The sequence below is a fragment of the Rattus norvegicus genome, chromosome 9, assembly GCF_036323735.1.
Source record: "Rattus norvegicus strain BN/NHsdMcwi chromosome 9, GRCr8, whole genome shotgun sequence".
In the NCBI taxonomy this organism is placed as follows: Eukaryota; Metazoa; Chordata; class Mammalia; order Rodentia; family Muridae; genus Rattus; species Rattus norvegicus.
Genome location: NC_086027.1, coordinates 100,035,394 through 100,062,440, shown reverse-complemented (window position 1 = coordinate 100,062,440; position 27,047 = coordinate 100,035,394). Strand labels below are relative to the sequence as shown.

Sequence of the window (27,047 nt, the reverse complement as noted above, 5' to 3'; positions counted from 1 at the left end):
TGAGAGAGAGAGAGAGAGAGAGTGTGTGTGTGTGTGTGTGTGTGTGTGTGTGTGTGTGTGTGTTCTTTTCTTCCACTGTGGGTTTTGGGTACCAATCTCAGGTCATCAGTCTTGCCAGCAAGCAGGTTTATACAGTGAGCTGTCTCTTTCACATGCATATCTGTTTGCTTGTTTGTTTATTTAACAGAGATTCTGATGTAGCACTGGCTGCTCTGGAACTTGATATCTTGGCAGAACTGACCTAGAACTCAGTCATTTTCCTGCCTCTGCCCACCAAGTGCTACCATGACCACCAAGGGTTTTTGTTTCCAATGTGAGTACGACACCATTAATACCATTTTTATGCTTAGATCATATCAAATGTTCACTCAGTTTTTATCTGTCCCTGGGGGTATCTAGAAATAGCTGTTTGCCCCCGGGCCCAGGGACCATCTGCAGCGTTGCTGGCACATGTCACAAACCTGGTTAATCCATAGGCTCTGCCTTGCTACTTTGTTCTGTACTCTTGAGATTTATCTGCTGAAGGTGGTTGGTCTTGTAATGGATACTGTTCATAGCTTTTGTGTTCCAAACTTTGGGGCTCCCATCAGATTGCAGCTTGTTGGCTTCTGGCCACGTGTGTCAATGTGTTTCTGCACTAATGTTTCAACTGTTCTCTTTGTCCCAGAGGTGAGCCAGTATTCTAGTTCCTGTTTCCATGGTCGCTCTATAGGAAGAGCTCACCTACACATGCGGGTGTGTGGCCTTTGTTTGGGTGGCTCTGTGGTTTCTTTGAGACATCTTAATGTTGTGTTGCATTTTTTCCCACTTGGTTGTGTTTCTGTATGGTATGTATCTTCCACTTAGAAAACTTTAAGCCACTGATTTTTTTAAATCTTGCCTCTCCAGAATTCTGGCAGATATAAGACCTAACTCTGGAACCTGAATCCCAAGACTGAGACATATGCTGGCCTCCCCCTTCCTGCCATGTGGGATAGCCAGGCGGGAATACTGAGTATACAGGGAAGTAGGTGGGTGGATTAGAAAGGAGAGCCTCTCCATGTTCCCCCTCACTGTGGAGGCTGGGGTGTGGTATGACACACGGGACTCCCAAGCAGCTGTGGACCTCTGAGGTTGAGCAAAGCATGCCAAGACTTCCCTGGAGCACTCAGGGCCTTCCATGGAGGCTGCAGAGGAGAAACTTAGGCGAAAGAAAAGCCAGCTCCCTCGTGCTGGACCTGGGATTGGGCAGTCATCAGCACCTTTGTGAGCATATATCCAGGGTCTTGGGTATTGTTTTTACCGAGACAGGAAGTTGTAAGGGCAGCAATGTTGGCAGATTTCTTTGGTCAGCAGCAGTGTCCAGATGCCAAGAGCCTACTGACCCCTCCCTCTTACTCCAGCTATTTGCTCAAGGTCTTTACTCTGTTCTAGAGCCTTCCACACCATAAGTACCTTCTCAGTGAACCTTGGTGCATTCAGTTTCCTATTTTCATGATCTTTGTTGCCGCTGGGGTGCAGGGACCTCCTGCTTGAACTTGTCAAGTACACAGACTGTTGGATAGAGGCTGCACGCTGTTCTGTAGAGCCGGTTTCCTTTGTGTGGCCAGTGAGTTCCAGACTCACAGAGGCTATTTCACTGTGTGCTTCCAGACCATGAGCTCTGGTTCAGCCAGGCATGTGAAGGAGACCTCCATTCTACTTCTCTTCATCCTCCTACACTACCAAGAGAGCATTTTACATATGACAGCAGAGGTGTGTGTGTGTGTGTGTGTCTGTGTGTCTGTGTATCTGTGTGTGTGAAAATCATATATCTGAATATTTCTGCTGAAAGGAATGTATGTAGTGGTAGAATGTCAGTTCCAAAGTACAGGTTCTCTGGCTGCAGGGTTCCCAGATTCTGTCAGTGTAGTGGGGGTCCCCAGAGACTAGCTGGCTGCAGTGAGATGAGACCTCGGCCTTGGCTTGGTTCCTGAACCTGGGTCTCCCTGGGCTGATGCCAACTATGTATACCAGGGCTTTTTCTAGGCCTGGCAATCACTAGCTAGGATAAGCAACTTACTTAGACAAGCTGTTTCAGCATTTCCCACTTGTCTGATAGGGTACAGTTGCGCTGACTCCATGGGCTCCTGTGTATCCAGCAGAGCAGCCTATAGGCCTGATACAGACCAAGATACCAGGAAGGAAAGGAGCTGCACGAGCAGCTTTCTGGTTTCCCACTTGGAGCAGAACCTCTCTCTCAGAGGACTGGACACTAGCTTACCTTCCCATCTAAAGAAGAAACATGGGGTTAGTCGGTGCCTAGGAAAAGAATGTTGCCTTTTCCTTCCAGAACCATGCACTGAAAGCTCAGCTTAGAGAATATAGACAGCAGAGGCTGTGTATGGCGTGTCTCTCCTGCCCATTTGTGTGCCTCCCCATATCTGCACCCACAATACCTTTCTCTACAGATTGGTTACTGAGAAGTAAATGCCACAGGGTATCCTCTGTCTATACCTTCTCTATTTCCTTTCTCAAGCATGGTTTCTGTCCTGATGAATTACTAACAACGTTCTTGGGCGTGTCCTACAAGCATTGCACTGAGGCAGAGAAAGCGGGTACAGAAGACCTCCTGCCTGTGAGGCTCAGGCCCTGCCACTGTGTTGTGCCCACTTGGTGCAAAACATTCTTAGATGTTTGCCCTGGAAGGTGCCTTTGACTTTTCCACTGTAACTTCTTCATACAATTGCATCTATATGCTCAGATGCACAATAAATAATTGTAATTCCATTTCAGACATCTTTGGGAAAGGATATTGCAGATAAGTCAGAATTTTGAGTAGAGTCTAGATAGGGCTCTTCAGTACTTTTCAGTAATGGTCTTAATAAGTTTTGTGTTCTCAAGTGCCAAGGCAAGATGGAGGTCGAAACACATGTGTATAATTTCATTCACTTTAGAAATGTACAAGAATAACAATAAGAACATAATACGCCATATGTCCAACCCATAGTAGCATGAATTTTAACAGCCAAGGCTAATTACTAAACAATGACCTACATAAGGGTCAAGAAAATTATAAGAGCCAGAACAGGCCATCATGTCCCATCATAATAGAACTGTTCTGAAAACTTTAGGACAGCCCCAAGACTCCCTGTGACTGCAGACAGGACTATTTGAGTATCTGTGAGATCTGTAGGTAAGAGAGACTCATGTCATTAGGATATTGTAAAACACACCGCCTACACTAGAAGACTGATTGATTAATTTTGAAACTTGGCAAAAAAAAGAAAGAAAGAAAGAAAGAGAGAGAGAAAAAGGCAAGTATTTGTCCTCCCTTCTTATAAAACCCTCTAGTCAGAGTAACAAGGCAGAGAACATTTGTAGAAAGAACCCAGGGAACTCGAAGAAGCAACCATGGACCCAGAAGGGTGCTGCTAGCAACAGCCATGCTTAGCTGCTGACACCCACCTGGGCTGCCCCACCAGTCTCCTAGCTTCCCGGGCTCTTGCTGGAAAATCATAGCCAGATCTGCCAGGCCCTAAGAACATATCCCACTTGGCAGAAAGCCAGGGCAGGGAGTTCATTGATCCAGGCAAGCGTCATCAGTAGAGCTTCAGGGCAGGTAGCCAGTCTGTAGCTGGCATGTGTTCATGAGAGGTGTGTGTGGGTGTGAGTGTGTGTGTGGGGAATCCTTCACATGTGCTGGCAGATGACAGTATCTTTGAGAGATACAGTTTTCTGGCAGTGCCTGACCTTACTGGGTCCTGATTCAAAAACAGTGAAAAATCCATTTTTGAGATGAAGAGTGGGGTGACTTTCTGGTCACATGATAGCATGGAATTCTTACTAACTTACTTGGATATGCTGACAGTATCTTAGTGTTCTATAAGAATCTTCCAGAGACTTTTGTCGGGCGTGTATGTATTAAAATGGTGTGAAGAAAGATGTATAGATAGGTGCATAGAAAGTATGAGAAGGACCAGGTGAGGGGTCCATTGCACAGTTCTCTCTGCTTTCTATACTCTGAAAAACCAGTTATTTTGTATACTCGTGCGTGCGTGCGTGCGTAGTGTGAGTGTGTGTGTGAGTGCTTGTGTGCTAGCCTACATGCCCATAGTGCAAGTTAGTTCACTCTTTCCACCATGTGGGCTCTGGGGCTAGAACTCTGGTCTTCACATCTCCTAAGCCATCTCACTGGCCTTGCTTTGCGTTCTTTTGCAATTGTCCTCCACACTCTTAAAAATGAACGAACCTCTAACAAAGGGTTGTAAGCAGCAAGAGTGAGAGGGGCACATGGACCACAGCTTGGAAGGTGGAAAGTAGGTTTGGGAACCTCAGCTTGTCTAGCAGATCCCTGTCTAGAATACTAGAGTGACTGGGTGATACCACAGAGTGCCTTTCCCTCAGGAAAAGAAGTGGAGGCAAGCAGTCTGCTTATAAGGAGGCAGAAGAGCCCTTCCCTCTGCAGTGCTGCATGGCTGTGTCCCTTCTAAAGGTGTCCATCAAAGGTTCTTTGCTGCAGACTATGGCCCAAAGGTCTTCTGCCTGGAGACAAAGTCAAGGTGAGGAGTTGTATGTATAACTAGAACAGAGGCCTGGGTCACTGTGTTCATGATGTCTGCCAGGTGCCTCCAAGGCTCAGCCTTCATTCTGCAGGGCTAAAATAGCAACAGACCTCTCTTAAGAGAGAGAAGGTGGCCTGGAAGCAGAGGCCTTAGGCACCAAGCCGGGAACTCCCTGACTGATGCCCTCGGTGTGAGAATCCATTCAGTTCTGTTCCCCCTGAGACAGGTAGCCCCAGGCCAGACTGAGAAGCAGTGACTTCGGAGAAAAGAACACTGCCGATGATACACCTGAGCTGTTCCATACCCCAAAGGCTGTGGATCTGGTTAACAAACGTGCAGGAGCTGTTGGTCTTTGAATGTGACTCTGTGGTTTATCAGAATAGCAGGAGTAATGATAAACTTCAAAAGGTGAGGATATACATTTTAGGAAATCTCACTGGGTATAAGAAAAAAGAGAGATAGGAAAATGGGAAAGAAAGTTAAAGGATTATTACAGGAGACTCATTGTCATGCATTCAAAGTTCCAGAAGAAAAGGTGGTGCCAATTACTTGATCCAGAATGACCCTGACATACCTATGAGAAGTGTCCCTTGTCTGGAGTACAGGACTCTGCACTGAGGGGCCAGTGAGGTCTATGCACAGGCTAGGGAGCCCAAGAAGGCAGTCTCAGAACATCAGGAGAAAAAGAAGTCATGGCACAGGGTCCAGACTTGATGGCTTCCCGTTTTCAGTGACAGACACAGCAGCAAGATATGGATCTTGAGTGTCTTCACATTTCTGATGGCATAACTTTCCATCTGGAGGGCTACCCACAGCCAAGGTGCCACAGGTGCAGGTTTGCCTCTCGTGCTTCCTTTCCAAGTCAGATTGGCCCTGAGCTCCTGCAGAAGGAGAAGAAAGCTAGAACAAGAAGTATGCCAAAGGTGATGGGAGAATTCTGTGGGACTTAGGCCAGAAGAAGTTAGAGAAGGCAAACTTGGGTAAGAAGCTGTGCAGGAGACCATGCTGCCTGGCCATGTAGGAGCAGGTGGACCTTTAAGACCTTTAAAACTTCTATGGCTGGCTTCCTGTTTGCTTGTGGACCAGATACCCAAGCAAGCATGTGGGTATGTTTTGACCCACATCACCCCTCCTACTCCTTGCCCTCCTACCCCAGTCGCCTAGGACACTGCTTTCTCAGAGGCTGCTCAGCTGCACCTGAGTCCTAGAGTGGCCGTGGTGCAGGTAGAAGAGCGATAATACTGAACAGCTTTTTTCCTGGATGTAGGCAGTCTGTGGGAGTGCCCACCAGACAGTGCTGGGTAGACCTTGCTTCTTGGCATCACTCATATGCTTGCCCCAGATAAGGCAATGATTATTTGTCCCAAAAATTTGGACTCCAAAGACCTGTCCACCTTAGCTTGTCACCTGCTGTTGGACTTCACTCATAAACACTGCATTTATTCTAACCAGACTATACCTTCTGGACTGCCCATGCCACAAAGAAGCAAGAGAAAGTTAGGCCCAAGTGTGTTTAACCTTGCTAGGTATGTGGCATTCCCAGGGACACTGTGAGAGAGAATCTGGGACTCCGCTAAGTACCTATGTTCCTTCTTGCCTTTTCCTTGATGACTATTCCCTTGGTTGTGGATAACATGCCATATTGCAAGATTCAAGTTCTGCACAGCCAGTGCCCTCACGCTCCTTCCTCCCACTCTTGTTCTCCCCCTACCCCCATACAGGCAAATGTCAATGAGAGGAAGCTATGGTTACATAGTTGAAATATCTATTATTTTTCCCTGGAGCTGAATGAGTTATTCTTTATGGAGGCGACCCTCGACTCTGGCATGTTTCCTGAACAGTGCTGCTTTCATTCTGTGTCTGTGTGATGGCGTGAAGTAGTGTCAGGGAAAAAAGAGTGACCCACGTAATGGAAATTGGGATCTGGGAGGGAGAGCTGGAGGCCTTTCCTGTAGGAGGTCTTGCTCCCAGTACACCCGTCTTTCTCCTCTGAGCACTGAATGTGGGCTTTGTCTCCTCACTGACGTCATGAGCCCAATTGTATTGATAAGTGTTTCAAAGCACAGCCTATGGAGGAGTTTTCAGCCCCTCCATAGAATATTCCTGAGCATACAGGCATTTTTGTTCTGATGCTGTATTCTTTAAGAAGAGAGGATTTCGTTTCCTTCTCCTAGAGCCTTAGGTCAAAAGCACCAACAGCTTCTGTTGAGAACTTGTGGCATTTCCAGTGGTTTTGATACAGAAATAGCACAAGTCATTCTTGTCACAGCTCCCAATGCCATGCCCTCATGAGTGAGTGGGAACCATGGCCTCGGTGTCTGTAGCTGGCACTTGAGCAGGCTACAGCCAGGCTTCTTGGCCTCCTGATAATGGCTGTGGGGATGAGCAGGCCATGTTCTCAGGAGCCCTTGGCTGAGTCTCCTTGCCTGTGTGGGTTCCAGGGTTCATCTTGTATCTGCCAAGGTGGCCTTATTTGAGAGGAAGCAACAGCAATGACAAGGTATGGATGTGAGTCTCAGGTAACAGAGGGCCTTTGGTCTTCTGCTGTCTTCTACCTTCTGTAGCCAAGAGTGGACTTTGGATTAGTACTTCAGGATACAGGCCAAGGCAGGCTTTCTGTCCTTCCCAACACTTACTGTGACAAGGGAGTGCTTCTTGGAGCTCCCTGAGGCAGACTTTACTGGAGGACCAGTGCTGGCACCCAGCACCACCCTCTCCCCTCATGTAGAACAATTGAGCCCAGGCCCACTGTGGACTTGAAGAGGGGTCTCAGTGAACTGTCACATGGGTCTTATTTATTCTGTGGTGTGTGGGCTGTGGGAACAATGCCCCTTTCTCTTCAGTCCTCCAGTGTAGGTACCCTCTGGAGACTTGTAGTCATCACAGAGCCAAGAACAAGCCCAGCCCTTGGCTTCTTCCTCTTCAGCTCATGGGCTCCTAGAAGTTAGAAAGTGGAGACTGGCCACCATGCTTCCTATGTAAAGAGGACTGGGCAAAAACTGACCTTCAGGATGGTTGGAACTTGTATAGGAAGTTCAGATATCTGTGGGTCAGGAAGCATGGTACTGCCAGCGTGAAGAGGGGACAGCAGTCTTAGGCTTGTTCATCATGTATGGTAAGCATGGTGACACTGCTCACTCTCCAGTCTGGCTTACAAGTAACCCAAGGTTACAGCTTCAAATACAGATTTCAAAAGAATCCTTAGGAATTAAAACATTAGTAAATCAAGCATACAGAATGAAGATGCAACAGAATTCAACATAAGTGATATGCTCTGCCTTACCCTAGCCTCAGCTTTAGTTTAAGATAAAGCTGTGTTCAGTGCATGGCAAGCACCTTCAGAATGCCCATTACAGTCACTCATGCTGGCTGTTGTTCAGAGAACCCAGTGAGCCTTTTATATTCCTTGGTAGGGGGCTGGCCAGCTTGACCTGTAGGTCAGGAGCTATACTGCCTGTTTTGCAATAGGAAGACTCAATGCTGTACAATGGACTTCTGACTGAAAAGAGAGTTTTAGTTGTTACAACACTCACTTTAGTACCCATTGGACCAAGTGTGAATGTGGCTTCTTTGTCACATGCTTTAAGACCAGCTCAGAAACAGGGAAGTGCTATTATGGAAATTGCTCCAGTGGGCAAGCTCCACCCTACCACTGAGGAGGAGCTACTGGGCAGCTCAGGCTTGCCACTACCTGGAGCTGCCTTCCTCACCCCCAGCCGCCTCTGTACACCCTGCCCTGCCAGTCCCTAAGCATTCAGTACCCCCAGCTGTGCCCACAGAGACCAGATAAACGTATTGGATTTCTCGGATCTAGAATTTTGGGTAGTTGTGAGCGGTTTACTGTGGGTGCTGTGAACTGAACTTTAGAAGAGCAGCAGGTGCATTTAATCTCTGAGTCGTCTCTCCAACTCCACTATCTGCAACTTTGATTTTTTCAGGTCCTATGTTTAATAATGGTTCTTAAGTGCTTCAACCTCCCTTGTAGCCCACCATCCAGAGGCAGTGGAAAAGAAAGGATTTGAGGAGTGGGTGTTAGACCTGTTTAGAAAGGTTCTTTGGAGTAACTCCCATCGGTGTTGTCTGGAAATCATCAGTTAAGTTCACAGGTCAGCAGGTGGCAGCAGCTCGATCCGCTCGCAAACACTTCACAGATACCCAGCAGTTCATTTCTGTAGAGTTGGGTTAGCAACACTGGTGACAGGACCTAGCAGAGACAGCCAGGCCTCAGCCTTGACCTGAGTCAGCAGGAGGGGCCAGCAGGAATTTCAGAAGTTCTTAGCTATGCCTCTCTCAGGGAAGGGAAGACTCAAGGCCCACAAGCGTGACACAGCTAGCTGTACCAGCAAGCCAAGCTCTGCCTCCCTCACTCTCTTGAGTCCTATTTTATACCCTGCAAACATCACATGTCCTCCATGTGACTTGCTTCAGCATGTGCATCTGTCTCAGCTGACATCACTCTGCCAACCAGCAGAGTCCCCGGAAGTGGCAGGAAACTGCAGCACACCACCAGAAGTTTTTTGGTGCATTTCTGTCTATGGAGAGTCCTGAGAAATGCAGCTCAACTACTCAATGTAAGGCAGACCAATACATGCATTGAAGTTAGCAAAGCCTCCTTCATCACACGTCCTTTCCAGTGCTTCCTTAGCAAAACATCCTCTTTCACCTGCGTCCACGTCAGGAAAACACTCCTTAATGTGTTTGCCCCAGCAAAACCCCGTGCAACACAGCTGACTTTCCCAAGGAACCCTTAAGTTTCCACTTAAACTATTCCTGTATATGGCCTGTCATGTTCTTGACGTTAACCCAAATGGCCCTTTGAAAGGTTGTATATATGATATTTGAAAGAGCTGCTAGGCATTCCTGATGGTACCCTTCTGTGAAAATTAGAAATGGGCAGATGGCATGCTCTTGTGCACAGTATCTTTGATACAGCTTTGTTAATATGTAGATCATAAGTCATGTCAGCAAAATCACAGGAGTCACACCTGTCCCCTCCCCCAGGGCCAAGTGAGGTAACACACAGGAAAAGACAGCTTGCAAGCTGTGAGACAGTGCTATGGTTTCATTAATTCTCTGTGAGTTTTTATTTAAGCCAAATTATCAGTTTAACTAGACACTTCAGAATTTAGAGCTGAGTGATTGATTGTAGGCTAATTTTCACCCCTAATCAACTCATTCTAAAATAAAGTGGTCACAGACCAAGCCCACCAGGGACCCCATGTGTCTCTGTCTGAGAAAGATGATGTAACCTACCCCAGGAAATCAGAGACACACTAAAAAGCCTGAGACAGGACAGTCACATTTAACCAAGAGTGGCAAGTATAGGATCACATATGTGAGTTCAAAATGAGGGAATTGGGGTTGGGGATTTAGCTCAGTGGTAGAGCGCTTGCCTAGCAAGTGCAAGGCCCTGGGTTCAATACCCAGCTCCAAAAAAAAAAAAAAAAAAAAAGGAGGGAATTTAGTGTGCAGCCAGAACCTGTTGATGGGAAGACAGTGACTTTCATTAGGAAACCCAAGAGGATCTGCATGGTGGCTCACCCCACCCTTCTGGGTCCTATGGACTCTCTGCAGGGGAACACCAGGGTTCTGGTGACTGTTAGAGCTCTCCCCAGCCTTACTCTATGGACAAAGCAGACTCCTGGAACCAGAGATCTAGTCATTTGGTAACCTAAGCCAGCTTTGAGACTTGCTATGTGTGAGTGGCTGCAGGACTGCCGGGGACCAAGAATAACAGGTACCTTTCTTATTCAAGTCTATGAGCTCAGTATTGCCTATTAGTTTACCCCGGAGGAAGGTTTAGGGGAGCTCTTGGTTCAAGACCACCCTGTATCTGTGGTAGAAGACCCTAAAGGTTTAGCCTCAAGCAGGGATATGGGAGGGCCACATTAAGGACTCTAATCAAAGTCAGGTTCATAAGATGCTAACCACCAGAACCTTATAGCCAGGGGCTGGCAGGAGTGGGGCTTCTTCATCAAGTTGGTAATTTATTCTTTTATTGTTTATTGTGTTTTAAAATTTTGCATGCATGCATATGTGCGTTTGAGGGGGTAAATAGGTGATGCATGCTGTGACACGTGTAAAAGTAGAGGAAGCTTTCAAGAGTTGGTTCTCTACTTCCACTGTATGTGTCCTAGAGACTGAACTGAACGTGTCAGATGTGGTAGCAGGCGTCTTTACTCACACACTGAGCCTTCTCTCTGGCCCTGCATTGGTCATTTAAAACTTACTTTCCTCCACATTGTTTCTCTCACTTTAATTTGGAATCAATTTTGTAAGCACTGAGACTGACTCGGCTTCTGCTTTAAATCAGAATTACGGTGGCCTGTCCTTGGCACAGTGTGAGTACAGAAACCACCCTGATGAACACTCATGCTGCCCACCAGGAGCACACTTTACTGGCTGCAGTCGGTTGGGTAAACATGTTTTTCAAGAGGGTGCTCATTTTACCATGGCAACAGGCTCTTCGCTCGAGTGTCTATCTGGACCACTTCTATGGCACACACTGTTCTTGAGGCTCATACATAGCTCTGCAGTGGCTTCATTTGGAGAAGGGGCAGAAGCAAAGTACAGGCGGTTCGTCCATCCAAGTACTAGCACTTGGCTCCTCACATGGCTTAGCGGAGGCTCTTACTGTAGTTTCCCTTTATTGACTTTTCAGTATGACATCATATGGGCCTTTGGTCTGCAGTGGGGTTCTTTGAGAGTGGGGCCTCCCATTTTGGCAAACAGTGGGGGAGTAATCACTTGATGCAAGTATGTTTCCTGGTCAGATCTCTCATTGCCATTAGATCTTTGTGCTTGAGGACACAGCCCTGGGATTTCTGAGCCTTGTGCTTTGAACCTGTCAGGCCATTGGCCAAGGAACACCAGATGTGTTTTGGACCACTGACACACCGTGATAGGGCATCTAGGCTTTACAGGGAAAAGGGACCCAGACCTCAGGGTCTTTGCTGAGGGAGTGACCCGCTCTTCTGTGTTGTGCTTTCTCTACAGTGGACGTGGCTACAGCGCTGCCTCTGCAGGTGGCCCCTGCAGCAGTACCCATGGACCTGCGCTTGGACCACCAGTTCTCACTGCCCTTGGAACCTGCACTGCGGGAGCAGCAACTGCAGCAGGAACTCCTAGCACTGAAGCAGAAGCAGCAGATCCAGCGGCAGATCCTCATTGCAGAGTTCCAGCGTCAGCATGAGCAGTTGTCCCGACAGCATGAGGCACAGCTGCATGAACATATCAAGGTGAGCAGCAGCCTTGGGCTCTGTGTCATTTGTCCTTCCATCCACGGTCTGCTTACCTGTGGAGAGCTAAGACATGTGAGTCCAGTACCCTCTGGGTGACACTGCCTCTTCCTCCCATGGTTGGCATGGTGTCATCTGTTGCTGAGGCACAGACAGGTGATAGCTCCTCTCTCTGTGCCCTAGATGGATGACCTTCATCTAGTTTCTGGTCTCATGGACCAGGTCCCTTCTGGGCGACACCTGCTCCTTCTGTTCTCAGGATTGGCATCACCTATGGAATGCTAAGACCTGAGAACCAAATACCCTCTACGTGGCACGTGCTTCCTTCTGTCCCCAAGGCACACACAGTCTTACCCACAGAATGTCAAGGCCCAGGAACCAGGTGGCCCTCACTGTAAGGCTGCTGCAAATGTCCCAGGCCTCACACATCCTAAAGAAACTCAGGACCTCATGGTATAAAAGCTACTTTCTAAAAATACATGTAGGAAGATGGCCAGCAGGAAGACAGGCCAAAACGTGACGGACACCTCAGAGGATTCAGGGTTTACTGTGTTTTTCTCAGATTTCTCCCTGAGACAATCCCTTCCCCTTTCCCCTCCCCCAAAAAAGAACAAGTTAAAAAAAAAAACTGTTAGTGAAGACCTTTTTAATGCCTACTCTCTACAGCTATTTAATCTGATCCCAGAATTTCAGATGAAGTAACCTGAAGAGAAACCTACAAGAGTGGCATGTAGATACATGGCGAAGCCGACAGGCCGGGAATCTCTCCACTGAGACCCATGTCGAGCCACACTGTCCTGTAGAAACGTTTGCAGTTGTCACAGTAAAGCAAAAAGCGTCCCACACGAGCTGTTCAAGTTGCTCACAGCTGTGTAAGAGAGTCATGCCATACATCATAGCTTCAACAACAAACAGTGTTCTCTATGGGTAAGGGATTCAGGAGCAGCCACTGGGTCCTGCCCTGAGTGTCATGTGATTGCACTGTGTTGGTCAGGGTATTCTCATCTGAGGCCTACCTGGAGGGTGTAGTCAGACATCTCTGTCCTAGTCTAGCCACTCCACAGGAGCAACTTTCCCAGAGCCACCTTGCCCACCCAAGAGAACAGGACCAAGATAGAGTCCCAGCATCTAGGACCCCTGGACTTGGATTAGTACTAACCACTCTACCATGCTGCCGTCACTAGACCAGTCTCATAAGCCATGGGAGTGTCCTGTACTGGGGATTGCTGAAGGGCTACACAAGGTTCTTCCCTGGTTTAGATAGCAGAGCTCTGCCTGCCCTGGTGAACAGGCCCGAGAGCAGCTCTAGGTTCCCTTTCAGGAATGTGTGTGCTGAGAACATTGTCCTGCTTGGGCCTTGTGAGAAAAGAGGATCTAGAAGCCTCACTCTGGGCTCTAAGAGCTGCCTATAAGAAGGCTGGGGGCGTTGGTATTGTGGTGGTTGCTCTCTCTTTTTTTTTTTTTTTGAAATTTGAAGTCTTTATTGAACCAATTGCATGTTAGGTTACAAAGGTATTTCACTTTTCCAAAATGCTGTTTCTCTTTGTAGACCAATCTGGCCACAAAAGGCTACCTGGCTAAGTATTAGCCAGAAACTTCTAAATCCCAGTGTGATCTTCTTGTGGCATTTTTCCAACAAATAATGCAGACCAAATCACAAGATGGCCACCTCACTGGTCACATGGTCCTTAGGTTAATGAGCAGAGGCTGACAGGCTGTCTCCTCACTCTTCCAAGAACCGCCCAAGTGCACACTGCAGAAGGAAAGTTTGTTTTGAATACCACAGGACAGAAGGACAGGCAGCTCATAACTCCAGTGGAAAAACATATAGGAGAGCTGAGTGGCAACAGCAGGCACTGTGATAACCTGGGCTGTCAAAGTCTCTCCGTTACTCTGGCATGCAGTTGGAGGGTGGTTGCTCTCTTAAGTGTCCGGGGATGTGGGGCCATTGCTCTCCATGCTCTTAGGTGTGGAGTGGGCTAGTTAAGGACTCACTCTACCAGGACCAGGCTCTTCATCCTTGAGTCCTTTCTGCCTGGTGGGAGAGGGCAACAACTGACCTAGGAAAGAAAGCCTCGCTGACAATTGTCCAGCACTTTGCTGAAGCTGGCCATGCCCACCTCCCATGGCACCCATTTTCCAGGACTAGGAGCTAGGTGTTTCAGGCTGGCCTCAGGCACTGGCCACGTGCCAGCAGGAAAGCGTAGAAGTCATTTTAGGCAATGGCACCCAGTGACCCTGATGTGCCAGCTGACTGAGTGCCACCTCACCAGGCTGCTGCCTTATTCTCAACATGGGCCATAGACTCACATATCTGTGCCTCTGCAAAAGCAATTTAACCCCAAAGTCTTAGCATTTTCTGTGTTTTATGTGGCCACCCCTCACAGCTCCTCCATAGCAGCTTCCTGACCCAATGCCATCATGGCCCCTTCTCGCTGTTTTTAAAAGTTCATAGTCTGTCCCTTAGCTGTGCTTCCAGGTCTTGATGCTGCATTGCACCTCTGGACAGGCCTGTAGGATGATCACTGTCCTGTACCAGTGAGTTTTTTGCTGTGCTTTGGAGTTCCTGTCCCAGAGGCTGGTTCTGTAGCCAAGTTTCTGGGCCTGAGTCCCTCTCTGGAAGCTGGCTCTGTATACAAAGGAGCTCTGCCAGGGATTCACCTATGCTAATTCAGGACTTTTGGGTGGTACAAGTAAAGATCAGACCAAAAGCTAGAAAATGGTAGAGTGAGCCCTGTGCTGTGAGACACAGGTTCAGGGCGGTGGACCTGAGCTGGACACGCCCTTACTGTACTGTACCTCAGAACTAGCCATACCTATGCATGCACTGGCTTTCCTCCAGACCCAGTCTAGACCCTGGCCAAAGATAGACTAGGGAGCTCTGCTGAACTATGGTTTACCTGTCCTATCCATTGAGCATTCCTAGCCACAGCTGTTTGTACACATGATCCTTGTCAGCAGCATGCAGCGTGACAGGCAGATAGAACCGGATGTGCAGTGGGCACTCCAGCAGGTGTAGTGAATAGTCAGTTGTGTTCTTGTTCTGTCAGTTGATTAAAGGTATTCCCATGATTTGAACAGTGGGAGTCTCAGAAATAAACCTCCTTACCTTTGTGAGTTTTCAGGAAAGGAGCAAGAAGGATAAAGAAGACCCTTGAATTAGGATCCCCTCAGCCAGGGTGCACTTCTCTGGCCGGTCACTTAGCACTTAGACATCTAGTGTCAGCCCAGGTGAGCCCCTAGCAATGTGCTCCTCTACCCCACATTTCTAGACTCTAGAAGAGATGCCATAAGCCAGAAATCTAACTTCAGAGCTGGCCTCTGGGACAGAACCTGAGAATTATAGAAATTCAAGGTTACATTTTTCCTTTGTGTTCTAATCATTTTTTTTTCATTAAAATTGAGATCAAAAAAAGCCTTTAGAGACGGTGTAATTGTGTCCTTGCATTAGCAATCTTTTGTTTTGACGGTTTAAACTCTCCTCATGCCGTCATATTGTCAACGACACTTGGCAGTGGTGTTTGTCAGACAGATTTTTTGAACACACAATCTAATTAATGTCATTAAATCATCAGTCAATTTGAATAGAATTTATAATTGGAACAGGAGTAGTTTTTAAAGTAAAACTTCAGTTGGTAATTTGGGGTAAACAAGGTCTTTCCAGGGGTTGTAATTCTCAGAATCGCCCTATCACTGCTGCAAACCCCACTCTTCTGCTCATTTCTCCCCAGCCTGAGGCGGATGGGGTGGCTGAATGGAGAGGCGGTGCTATGTCATTAGCTAGAATTGCCCTTATAGAGGCTGTCGCTGTTTCAGACCCAGGTGGCATGGAAAATCAAGAGAGTGGCCCAGAATACCCACTTTGTGGGTTTTCAGTATTATTTTTAGTATTTAAAAGTACTTTTTTAACCAAAGAAATGCACGTTCGAGTATTTATATTTGAAAAGTAGTTCAGGGTTAGCAAGATAGCCTTGGGCCCTGCCCCTTTCCTTCTCCACAGAGCCTTCAGGCCCCAGAGTTGACCTGGGCACATGGCCAGCCTTGCTCTCCATTAGGACTTGGTACAGCAGTTCCCTCCTCTGGGAGAAGGTTGCTTACTTACTCCATCCTGAATGTGCATGTACACACTGCCCCTTCTAACCTGTCCCTTTGGTTAAAGAATTAAATGTTTAATTATGGTGACTGGCTACATGTACTGTTCGGATGAGCCCTGACTCAGCTTCCCTTTTCCATTATTGAGTTTCCCATGTAAATCCAGTCCCCCACCTGAGGAGGCACCGGATACTCTAGAATGAGTGACACAGAAACTGACTTTCCTAGATGAACTTACTTAGAAGCTGCCAGAGCATCCTGCGTATCCTAGACATAGAGCATCCTGAGAGGCTGGCTGGGAGGCAATGAAAGGTTTAGAGAACATCCATTCTGCTAGGAGCAAGCAGAGAAGAGCATCCACACTGCTATGACACAGACCCTGGGCCACAGGGGCTTGCTGTGGGGCGGGTACTACAATGTGATAGCAATGGCCACCTCTCCATCTGTCCTTCCTTCATTGACCTCACTATCCTCTCCCACATCTCCTGCATGTCTTAGTCAGGATTGTTACTATTGCAATGCAGAAACACCATGACCAAAAGCAAGCTGGGGAGGACAGATTTTATATGGCTCATGTTTCCACATCCATATTCTATCACTGAAGGAAGGCAGAACAGGAACTTACGCTGGGAACCTGGAGGCAGGAGCTGAGGCAGAGGCCGTGGAGGGATGCTGCTTAGTGGCTTGTTCCTGATGGCTTGCTCAGCCTCCTTTCTTACACACCCAGGAACACCAGCCCAAGGATGGTCCCACTCACATCCTATATCAATCATTCTTTAAAGAAATGTGCTACAGGCTTGCCTACAGTCCAGTATTATGGAGGCATTTTCTCGGCTAGGGTTCCCTCCTCTTAGATGACTCCTAACCTATGTAAAGTTGGTAGAAAGTTAGCTAGCACATGGCCTGCACATCGCTAACTGCCAGTGTTCTCAGCCTTCTCTGTGGGCCTCATGGCTGTCTGCATTTCTTCTATGATTCTCTGTTCTGTTTTCACTTGCAGTGCTGGTCGTTTCTTGTAGGTGTAGGAGTGCTCTTTATGAATAAGGACATTATTCCAGCCTCCGCTCTTCATTCTCACTTGATACAGAGTAGTCACCTACTTTTCCTATCATGAATCAAATGTGCTTTCTGAACAGATTAAAAATGCCACTTCTGTTCCCTCTCATGTGTCCCATTTACATGTCTGTGACTGTTTCTAGCTTGTTCCCTTGCTACATTCTTACGCTGGCACAGTGCAGTTCGGATGGTACCCACATAGACATTAGAATGACTGCCCATCTCTCCACACCGTGTCCCTCTGCCAAGAGTTTGCTGGGCTTGTCGGGCCTGTTTCTCTTCCATGATGAACTTCACAACCGTTCTCATGATGTCCCCACAATTATGCCAGGATTGTTGGGTAATGGCTTCCTAGTATTAAATTTGTACGTGAGAAACAAGTTTTTTGTTTATTTATATTTCTACCCTAGTAAATTGGTTTTATTTTTCCCTTAATGCTTATAAATGTTTAATCTGGAACGTATTCTATTTTTGTCTTTATTGTGAATAAATCTTTCTGCATTTTTTTTTCACGCTCACTTACTGCCAGTGTATAGACGAGCCCTGGACTTCATTCTTACATGTAATCTAGAGTAACAAATAGAGTTTTCTGATAGTGATTTCTTTTTCTGGGTTACTCATGTTATCTGCAGACAAAAATGTTTCCTTCTATTTTCTTCTGAATTAACTGAAATTTCCACAGCTTAGATCTGAGACCCTCCTGGCCCTGTGGGACAGTCCCTGCTCTGAGCTCTAGGCAGCCGCCTCTGCAGAGTCCTGACTTACATCCTACTGCTATCTTCCTGTCAGCCAAGACCACAGCCTCTCTGAAGGAGCAGCAGCATCAGAGTGCTCCTTCCCATGCCCCAGCCTCCAAAATCTTTATAGTCTAAGCAGCAGACCAGTGCTCAAGCTCAGGTGGCCAACTCCAGAGAAAGGGAACTTGGTTGTATGACCCTGGTAGTGATAGTTACTTTACTCAGTACTGTGACCAGAACTGAATAACCCCAACTTGAGGGAGAAAGGGTTCATTTCACCTCACAGCTGAAAAGGGGATACAGTCTGATACAGTCGGTGCTCAGTGAGGCATGGTGGCAAAAGCATGAAGTGGCTGGTTATTTCTGAATCCGTCAGGATCAGAGAGAGATCAATTTTGATGTTTACCACTTGGTTTTTTGTTTTTTGTTTTTTTTTTTCCTTTTATACTCTGGGGCCCCAGCCCAGGGCCCATCTGTTAAGGGTGTTTCTGGAAACAGCCTTACAGATGCACCCAGGGTTGTTTCCTTGGTGCTTCTTACCAAGTTACCAGTGAAGATTAACCTTTACACTACTTGTTCCAAGAAGCCCAGGGCATGTTGCTTGCAACCCTATTCATGGTAGGGAAGGACCCTATGCCCCTGCCTGATACTGGGAAGTCATGGTCTTCATTACCTGGTCAGCTTTATTAGCCCGAAGAAGTTATGCAGATCATTCCTGCACCTGGGGTTCAAGTTCACCTTCTACTCAAGAGCATTGATGGCCACTCTGATGCCATCCTGACTATACCTCATTTGTGCCAGGAGCTCTGGCTCCTGAGCACTAGGCTTTGTGTTTCCCAAGTGTCTTTTAGCTCTGCTTTCTCCTCTGGGTTGAGGTGTCTGCAGACAAGACAAGCTACTGTTAGCTTACTGTTAACGAGCTAACAGTAGAAGTTGATACTCTTCATAGAACCTTGAATATGGTAAGACAAAAGCAACTAACACTGTCTACTCTGTGCTGACTCTGGCCATCAGTTGTGTGGCTATCCCAGGTTCACTGGCACCCTCTGTGTATTAGTATTTTGAAGGCTAGGCCCTGCTGGTACCTAAGGTGCCATGGCCAGAAGAGTGCAGTGCTGAGCTAAAGCTTGAAGGAAAAGTTGGGAGTCTGGCTATTGATAGATGGGGTAGAAGAGCTGTATACTCCAGGAGGTGCACAGTCTCTCACATGCGCGCGCACACACATGCACACACACACACACACACACACACACACAGAGAGAGAGAGAGAGAGAGAGAGAGAGAGAGAGAGAGAGAACGAACACACGAAGGCTGCTGTGTTGCTTTGGGTCTCTGCCCTTAGACGACTCCTGTTGTTTCTTCCTGACTACCTCCGTTATTCTTGACACCCTGTATCTATTGTCTGGCCCACGGGATACCTCCTATACCAACTCTGGCACAGGCTCCACTGTTGGCACTTGCCTTATATCCTTAGACCTTCCGGATGGACAGTGCACCTGCTGGTCTTCTTACCACTTGAGTGTATGGGCTCAGACCATGGGGGTGTGGCTCAGTGCTGAGTGTGCCTGGAAGAATGAATCGTTTCCAGGGTGCTGTGATGAGGTTGCCTTTGGATCTGAGCCACTTGGTCCAGTGGAGATAAAAAGGGTTTCTCATTGAGAGCCCTGGACATTTTAATCCCAAATGCTCCATTACAAACCATGGACAAACAACACACATCCTGCCAGTCAGCAGGTCCACGCTCATGCTGTTAGTATATTTGAGTAAAAAAGCATATCTTATCTCAGGAAAGCACATGAGATTCTGCCTTAAAGGCTCTCTGGGCATCTTTAAATAAAGCTACAGAATAGCACATTGAGCTTTGGTAGCTGTAAGGAAATAAATATCTAGGTCCATCAACACAGACAGGATTTACCACAGCATTCTGGTTGTCCCCTTCTTACCTCTTCCTTCTCACAGTTTGCCCATACTTGGATTTTACTCTTCAAGATGCGCTTGATTTACCCTCACTTTATCCAGTGTTAACTTTTTAATAACATGAAGGTAGGTGGAAAGAGATGGTAAGATGGTAATAACATGAAGGTAGATGGTAAGAGAGTTGTTTGTCTACATCTGGATAGACCAATGGGCCTTGTACAACATGGACGGCTTAAGAACAGGCCAGCTGTACTCCAGGACAAGCTGCTTGGGAGCTGGTATAGTCTGCACCATCACAGCCACACACAATCTTGAACATGGTTTATCTGCAGCTAAACTGTGTGTGCAACATTGAGAGGGAAGAAGGATCATGCATTTCCTTAGCTTGGCTTGAGTCCCACAGTGGTAGTGGTGGGAAAAGTGGGTTCATGCCCATAGGGCCTGAACTGTTAATTGCCCTTGCTAGCTGGCCTATTCCTGGTAGCTCCCATCTACAGGGTGGCAACTCTCATTCTCTTCCTCTAGTCCTTGAGGTTAACATGTTAAATATGACATTTAGCCTAACTGGGTCTGTCTGGCATATGTCAAGGAGAACTAGCAGAGCTGGCAGTGACCCTTCTCTAGCTACTCTTTTTGACTTTGGCCATCAGCTGTGTGACTATCCCGGATTCACTGACAGCTTTCTGGCCCTGCTGGTACCCAAAGAGTGAGGACTGAAGGTATCATGGCCAGAATTAGTCTGTGGCAGCAAGATCAGTGCATAATTCACTCTAGGAAGCATGAAGGCAGCCATACCCCCTACATGGGAGGGCATATATAGTGTACATTTTATTGGTAAATTATCTTGTACTATTAGAACTCACTAAAAAACTGGCTCTGGAAGTGGTGTTCTCTTCCCCATTTCAGACTCAAGCATATAAGTCTGAAAGTATCCCTTGTCTGGAGATAAGCTGACCCTCCCACCCCCAGTTCTGTGACAAGGAGCATAAAACATTGTGCTGGGAACAGCCAGGAGGAAAGCCTTTTGCAGAGGAGGCTACTGTTGTTTGTCTCCTGATGTAAAAGTGCCTGCAGTGGGAACAGGAAGCTGGAAGTTCAGCCATTGAGAAAGCACAACCAGGAACTCCCACTGACTATCTCAACCACTCCAGTTGGTTTCTGCTGGATATGAGTAGGATTTGATGAATCTGTCTGTTGCTGTTCATTTTATTGGAAGCCTCACCAGAAGGGAAGGGACACTTTGCTCTACAAGAGACATTCTAACCTGGGAACTCCTGGTGCCTGCCTTGGTGGGGTTTTCCCAGTGACTTAGGCCTGCTGGTTATAAGCCTCCAATCTGACATTACCTTTCTTCTGCTCTCTCAGTCTGTAGTCTTCTCTGCTAGTGCTGTGCATGTCTAGTGTGATAGTCTTTTACAGTCTGTCTGTCTGTCTGTCTGTCTGTCTGTCTGTCTGTTGTTCCTAGCTATCTACCACTTGCTGTTTATCGTGATCTTTTGCTTGCTCTACGCTTATTGAAGTCACTCATCCAAAACGACAAGCATAGCTGTTGTAGAACGTTCTCCAGACCACACAGGTCAGGCTGCTGGATGTTAGAGTCTCTCCCTAGCTGTCAAAATGGGTCAGGAACCAGCTTTCATTGAAAATACTGGGTATGCTTACCCAGTTATACCAAGCCTTTACACAAAACCACACAATATTTTTTTTTTTTTGAGACGTACTGACGTGAGGAAGTTGGCCCAGTGTCTATGGGTAGTTTGAGTCTGGTTTAAGTCTAGAGTTTCTGTATTGCTGAGCTAGATTTCCTGGTGATCAACTGTAGGTGATTTACTTATTCTTAATTTCACATTTGCTATTACTTTCTTACATATAATTTATTTTCATTTTATATTCATTGGTGTTTTGCCTGCATGTGTGTCTGTGCAAGTGTGTCAGAAGCCCTGGAACTGGAGTTATAGACAGTGGTTAGCTGCTGTATAGATGCTGGGAATTGAACTGGTATCCTCTGGAAGAGCACCCAGTGCTCTTAACTGCTGAACCATCTCTCTCTCCAGCTCCTTGGTATTACTTCTAGTCAGAAAAACACCCTTGCCTTTTTAATATTGTCAACTTGACAGGACCTGCTAGAATTACCTAGGAGACAAACATATGACATGTCTTAGCATTCTAGATTGGGTTAATTGAGGTGGGAAGATAAACCCTAAATATGGACAACACTGTTCCATAGACTGGGGTCCTGGACTGAATGAAAACGAGAAATTAATCTGACTACCAGCCCAGGGATGGCACCACCCACAATGGGCTGGGCCCTCCCCCATCAATCACTAATTAAGAAAATGCCCTACAGGCTGTCTACAACTCAACTGTTATGAAAGCATTTTCTCAATTGAGATTCCCTCATCTCAAATGATTTTACCTTGTGTCAAGTTGACATAGAACTATCCAGCACACCAACTCTTGAGTCCAAATACATACTTAAGATACTTTTGTCCAATATTTTGTCAAAATAATGAGAAAAGTAACTAACACACACCTTTGAAAAGAAGTCTTGCTGTGAGGGTCATCCCTTATGTTAAAGTCTATGTGCCTTTTAAATCAGCTGGGCACATGTGGCTGTAGGACACACACATACAGACTCACACACAGTACCTGAAATTCCAGCCCTGGGAATATTAGGGTCAAGAATTACCCCTCAGGTCTACAAAACAGCTTCCTACATGGCCTTTGCTTCAGCTTGAGTTCTGTTGAGGCTGGGCCAGAAAGGTTGGTGTTTGAGCAATGCTGTGAGCAGCATTATGGTGTTAGTACCATGTGTTAGGAAACTTGAGCTTGATTGTAACCTCTTCTGATTGGCTGGTCAGTAATCAGTAGGGATAATGGGAGCTTCCTAGAGACCCAGAAGATTCGCTGCCCTGCTGGAGCAGTGGATGAACACCCGTCCTCAGCATCAGACCTTTAGCATAGAAAGCTTTCATTTTTGTTTACTTTTGAAAAGTCCGATTGGGTTTACACTGAAAAAAAATATCTAGTAAATTGAATGTCTAATACATTTAAAAGTTGGGGGTCAATTAAACTAAGTTTGGGATAAGAGTGTGGCTCAAAAGTGAACCTGGTTTAAGTTCTGGTTAGAATAGTGGGGCTGCTGTTGCTGGTTTTGTTTTTGTTTCTTAGAAAAATTAGTCTATGTGTCTTTCTTTTCTGTGACTATGCTAAGACACCATGACCAAGGCAATTTATAGAAGAATTTCTGTACTTTTTCTACAAAAGAATTTCCTGTTCCCACTGCAGTCACTTTTATATCAAGAGACTTGATATCAAGAGACTGCTTTTGGAATCTCAAAGCCTGCCCCTAGTGGCACACTTTCTAATCCTTCCCAAACAGTTCCACGGACTGGGGACCAAGTACTCAAATACATGAGCCTGTTCTCACTCAGGCCACCACACTTTGGTCACCTCATTTTAAACTTTCCTTTGGTGATGTGATCTCCTCTCAGCAGTTCTCCCTCTACCATGGCAGAGTCTTGGGTATGGTGGTGAGTTACTAAGTACAGATAGCTAAGTTTTACCCATGGGTAAAGTCAACCCTTCCAGAAGACTTGTTATTATGGTCTGGATTCTACACTCAATGGTGTCTTCTCCCTAGACAGTACAGTCCCTACCCTTGGGAAGCCAACGAGGAAGATCCTTGTAACATGTTGTGTGTAGTCAGAGAAAGGAAAGAAAGTAGGTTCCAAGGGCCTGGGGCACAGAGGGTCACTGCCAGAGTTCTATGGTGACGGGCTGAGGAGCACAGATCTGATTAGTTCTTTCTGCCCTAGCTAGCAACATGACTTCAAGATGTTGTGACACTCACACAGGACCAGAAGCATTGTTGTGGAGTGTCTTTGGGAAGCTGGTCATTACTTGTAATCTGTGCCTCTTGAATTTCAGGTTTGCATGTCTTCGTGACTGTAACAGGAAACTAAGGGAGGAACTGTGAGACTCTTCAGCAGTGACCCACTCTGTGCGCCTGAGTTGGGGGACTCTGAGCAGGGCTAGTTATGTAGGGCTGCTTCTTGGAATGGATGATTATAAACTAATTACACTATTATTTTCAAAATGCTGCCATGTTTGCTTTCTGAAGGTGATTTCAGCAGGTAAAGAGTTAACCTGATGCCAGTTGCCTAGTGACCCATTGAGGGAGCATCACCTGTGGACACCATCACCATACCTTTAAGCACTCTTTGACCCTACACATGTTATTCTGGCAGCCCTATAGTCCATGGGTATGTGGCTCTGTCCTCACACTGGGGTTTCCCTAGAATGATTGGGAAGAGTCTCTTGGACTGAAGCTAATAGAGGATGTGACTTAATCTTCATGCCTTTACTTTTAGTGCAAGGTGTTATAGTTTGATTTTATATAAAGAATAGAAAAATGTTACCAGCCTGAAGTTATTGTAAGTCCTGGAGCCGGATTCATGGTTCAATGCCATTGAGTGGGAGGAGCCGAGATCCTGTCTTTAAACCTATCTATACTGACTGCTAGCAAGAAGGGTAGCCAAATGACGATGCAATTTTGATGCTGTAAATCTCTTGGGTTTGGTCCCTCACCCCATCCATCCGGCTAGTTCCCTGATAACTTCCTCTTGACTTTCAGCTATCCGCTGTAAGACGCTGTCCTCTTTAGGGGATGTCTTTCAGAAACAGACTCAAGATAAAGGAGTAGAAGTACCCATACCAACCTCTTATCAGACCTTCAGAGTGTCTTCACACGCCTTGTCATTTGGTTTCATTGTGGGACAGTACTACTGCCCAGTGGAAGCATGGGGAAGGCAGGTAGCAAGTGTGCAGTGCTTCTATGAGGACAGATCAAGCCAGGCCACGCAGCTGGCCTGCCCATCTTTCCTTCCTGCTATGTCACCTCACAGTCTGTTGAAGCATGGTGCCAGCTCAGGGCAGAGGGCCACTTTAGAGGCCATTTTAGTGGCTGTTTGAAATATAAACAAGAGAGCCAGGAGTCTGTTGGCCTTCACTGGCTCCCCCCTGCACCCACTGTTGCTGGGCACAGTGTTAGGCTTTCTGCAAGTGGCCTTTCTGTGGAAAAGGTACCCACTGTAGGGTCTGGGCAGGCCTGGACACAGTCTTTCAAGTTCTCCTTTTTCTGAGCTGTTATGGGGAAATTCCTGTACCCTCTCCAGTTAATCTGCCATACACCTGGGTGCAAATGGCCTTTGCCACATGAATCTTCTTAGTGAACATGTTTGTAGAAGTAACTGATTTTCTCAGGAAAGCCCTTGCAAGTCTACAGAGACAGGCCCTATGGCACAGAGAGTGCCACCTCCTCACTCTGCCCAGTAAATCTTTGCTGCACCCAACCACAGTTGTGACTGGACAGCTCTAAGAAAACCAGGGATGCTCACTCTGCAGGTTGCACAAGTGAGAACAGAGCTAGAATCTCTGCCCTAGGGGCTAGGGCTAGCTTAAGTCAGCCCCAGGGTGTCTAGTAGGTATGATAGCCTGAGAATTTGCCTGGGTCTCCCAGGATAGCCCCACAGGACAGAGTCCAGCACCTCTTTTATTATGCCTATGGCATGAATAAGCTGGTGGCCCTGTTTGTTTTGCTCATGAAGTTCTTATGTTTTACTAAAAGTAATCTCAGTGGCTCAGTTCCTGTATTCTATGCCTGGGCCACACAGGTTTGATTGTTGGGGTGGAAACAATTATACAATTGCTGTCACTTTTCCATCACATTCTTGATATGATGTGACTTGACTTTCCCATACTAAGTAGGTGGCATATTATGATATTGATTGGAACAAACTCAGAGCAGTTTACAGTCCCACCTCTTCAGTCTACCTGGTACTGCAGTTGACTGTGGAAGCTGGTGACAGACGGTCTTGGGAAGAAATCCAACCAGGGAGCTGCAAGGCCTGTGGTTAGAGGAGGGTTCAAGAAGGCCTTCTGTGCAGCTTGGGCACTTCTGGAAGCATGAACCTTGAGGGGCGCGCGCGCGCGCGCGCGCGTGTGTGTGTGTGTGTGTGTGTGTGTGTGTGTGTGTGTGTGTGTGTGTGTGTGTGTCAGGGTTAGCTGTGGCTGCTGCGCTAACCTCCTGGCTTTCTCCTGGATGGCGGAGGATGAGGCTTCTCCAGGTGACTCCCTGGAGCTGGCGTGCTATATGCAGTACTATTCGCAGTTCATGAAGGTTGGCTTAAGCTCCTCTTTTGAATGATCACCGAGCATCATTTTGGGTATCTCTGGGTACATCCTGTCTGTCTTCCATAAAGCCTTGCTAGAGGCCACATAAGAGATGTGAAGTGCACAAATTCCATGTGTGAAGTGCAGCCATCTTCACACATGTTCACTGAAACCACACCTCTGCACATTCATATATGCATACATGCTTGGACCTCACATAGCTCACTTGTGTGCTAGTTCATATAGTCAAGCATATGTTGAAGGGTTAGCTATTTTCCCATGTGGCCATCATTGAAACTGCTTAGGAGTCCGCCCACCTAATGCAAAACGTTCCTTAGGCTGCTGCTTTGCCTTAATGTCCTCGTTTGAACTGTTCCCTCTTTGTCAGGGATCTCTAAACGAGCAGAGCTGTATTTTTTCCCTGATTTTCAGTAAGCCCAATCTGGCACAGAGGTCCTGGTCTTCAGTCTGTTAGATGGAGTTTGCTATAAAATCGGCAGAGGAGCAGCAGTCTCAGCAGCACACTGTCAGGTGCCACTGGGAGTAAGGGCAGGCAGACAAGAGCAGTTTCCTTCTCCATCTCCTTTATGTATTCTGCCACCCTGGGTGTGGCCCAGACTTAGAATGGCTCCTTCTGCTTCAAATAACCTGATTAAGAAATCCCTCACAAATCCAGGCATGTTGGTGCACACCTTCAACCCTGCACTCAGCAGGCAGAGGCATCTGTGTTCTAGGCCAACCAGAGCTGCACACCCTCTAGCAAAAAAAGAAGAAAAGGAGAAAAGAAAATGCCTCAGAGGAGAGCCCTGGGGTTTCATTAGCTTCCAGATACAGTCAGTTGGCAAGCAAGGTTAACCAATTGGCATCACAAGTACCTTCTAGGGCTGTAGGATTCAGGTCTACATGAAAAGCACTCCAAAGGTCCCAAGCCTCGGTTGGTTTCCTGTCATGGCCATATTCTGTGCTGTGACCTGCACAGTCTTAAGTGGCTGGACATTCTGTTCTAGACTGTTTCCATACTTAGTTATTGATCACTCCTTCTGGGTGAGGGCACACTGTCATATTTTTATCCATAGAAAATTCTACAGGCCACCTGGTTGCCAATTCCTTGATCACTGCTCCTTGCCACTCTTCATTCCATGAGGGAGCAACACCAAAACATACCCATGCCCCCAGGATAGCCACCTGCTAAGTCAGTGAAGGTTGAAAGAGGCCCTGAGAGGTCAGGCTCAGGCTGGAGGCAAGCGTCTTCTTTACCAGTGACAGGGATCTGACCAGTGGGGTGAGCGCTTTCCCCATTCATTTGACCA

The 27,047-nt window shown here is 46.9% G+C and overlaps 1 protein-coding gene and 1 pseudogene across 16 annotated transcripts in view; one reads left to right on the top strand and one right to left on the bottom strand.

Moving 5' to 3' along the window:
- Hdac4 (histone deacetylase 4) overlaps positions 1-27,047 on the top strand; it is a 250,023-nt gene that overhangs the window by 138,554 nt on the left and 84,422 nt on the right. For 15 of the 16 annotated variants that reach the window (XM_063267463.1, XM_063267465.1, XM_006245443.4 and 12 more), the window contains one exon: positions 11,520-11,761. In XM_063267463.1, the coding sequence (XP_063123533.1) occupies positions 11,520-11,761 (242 nt within the window). Of the gene's footprint in view, positions 1-11,519; positions 11,762-27,047 lie in introns of those variants that run through there. The other variant, XM_039083931.2, reaches the window with a different exon arrangement.
- LOC120094890 (small nucleolar RNA SNORA44) lies at positions 13,585-13,724 on the bottom strand (annotated as a pseudogene).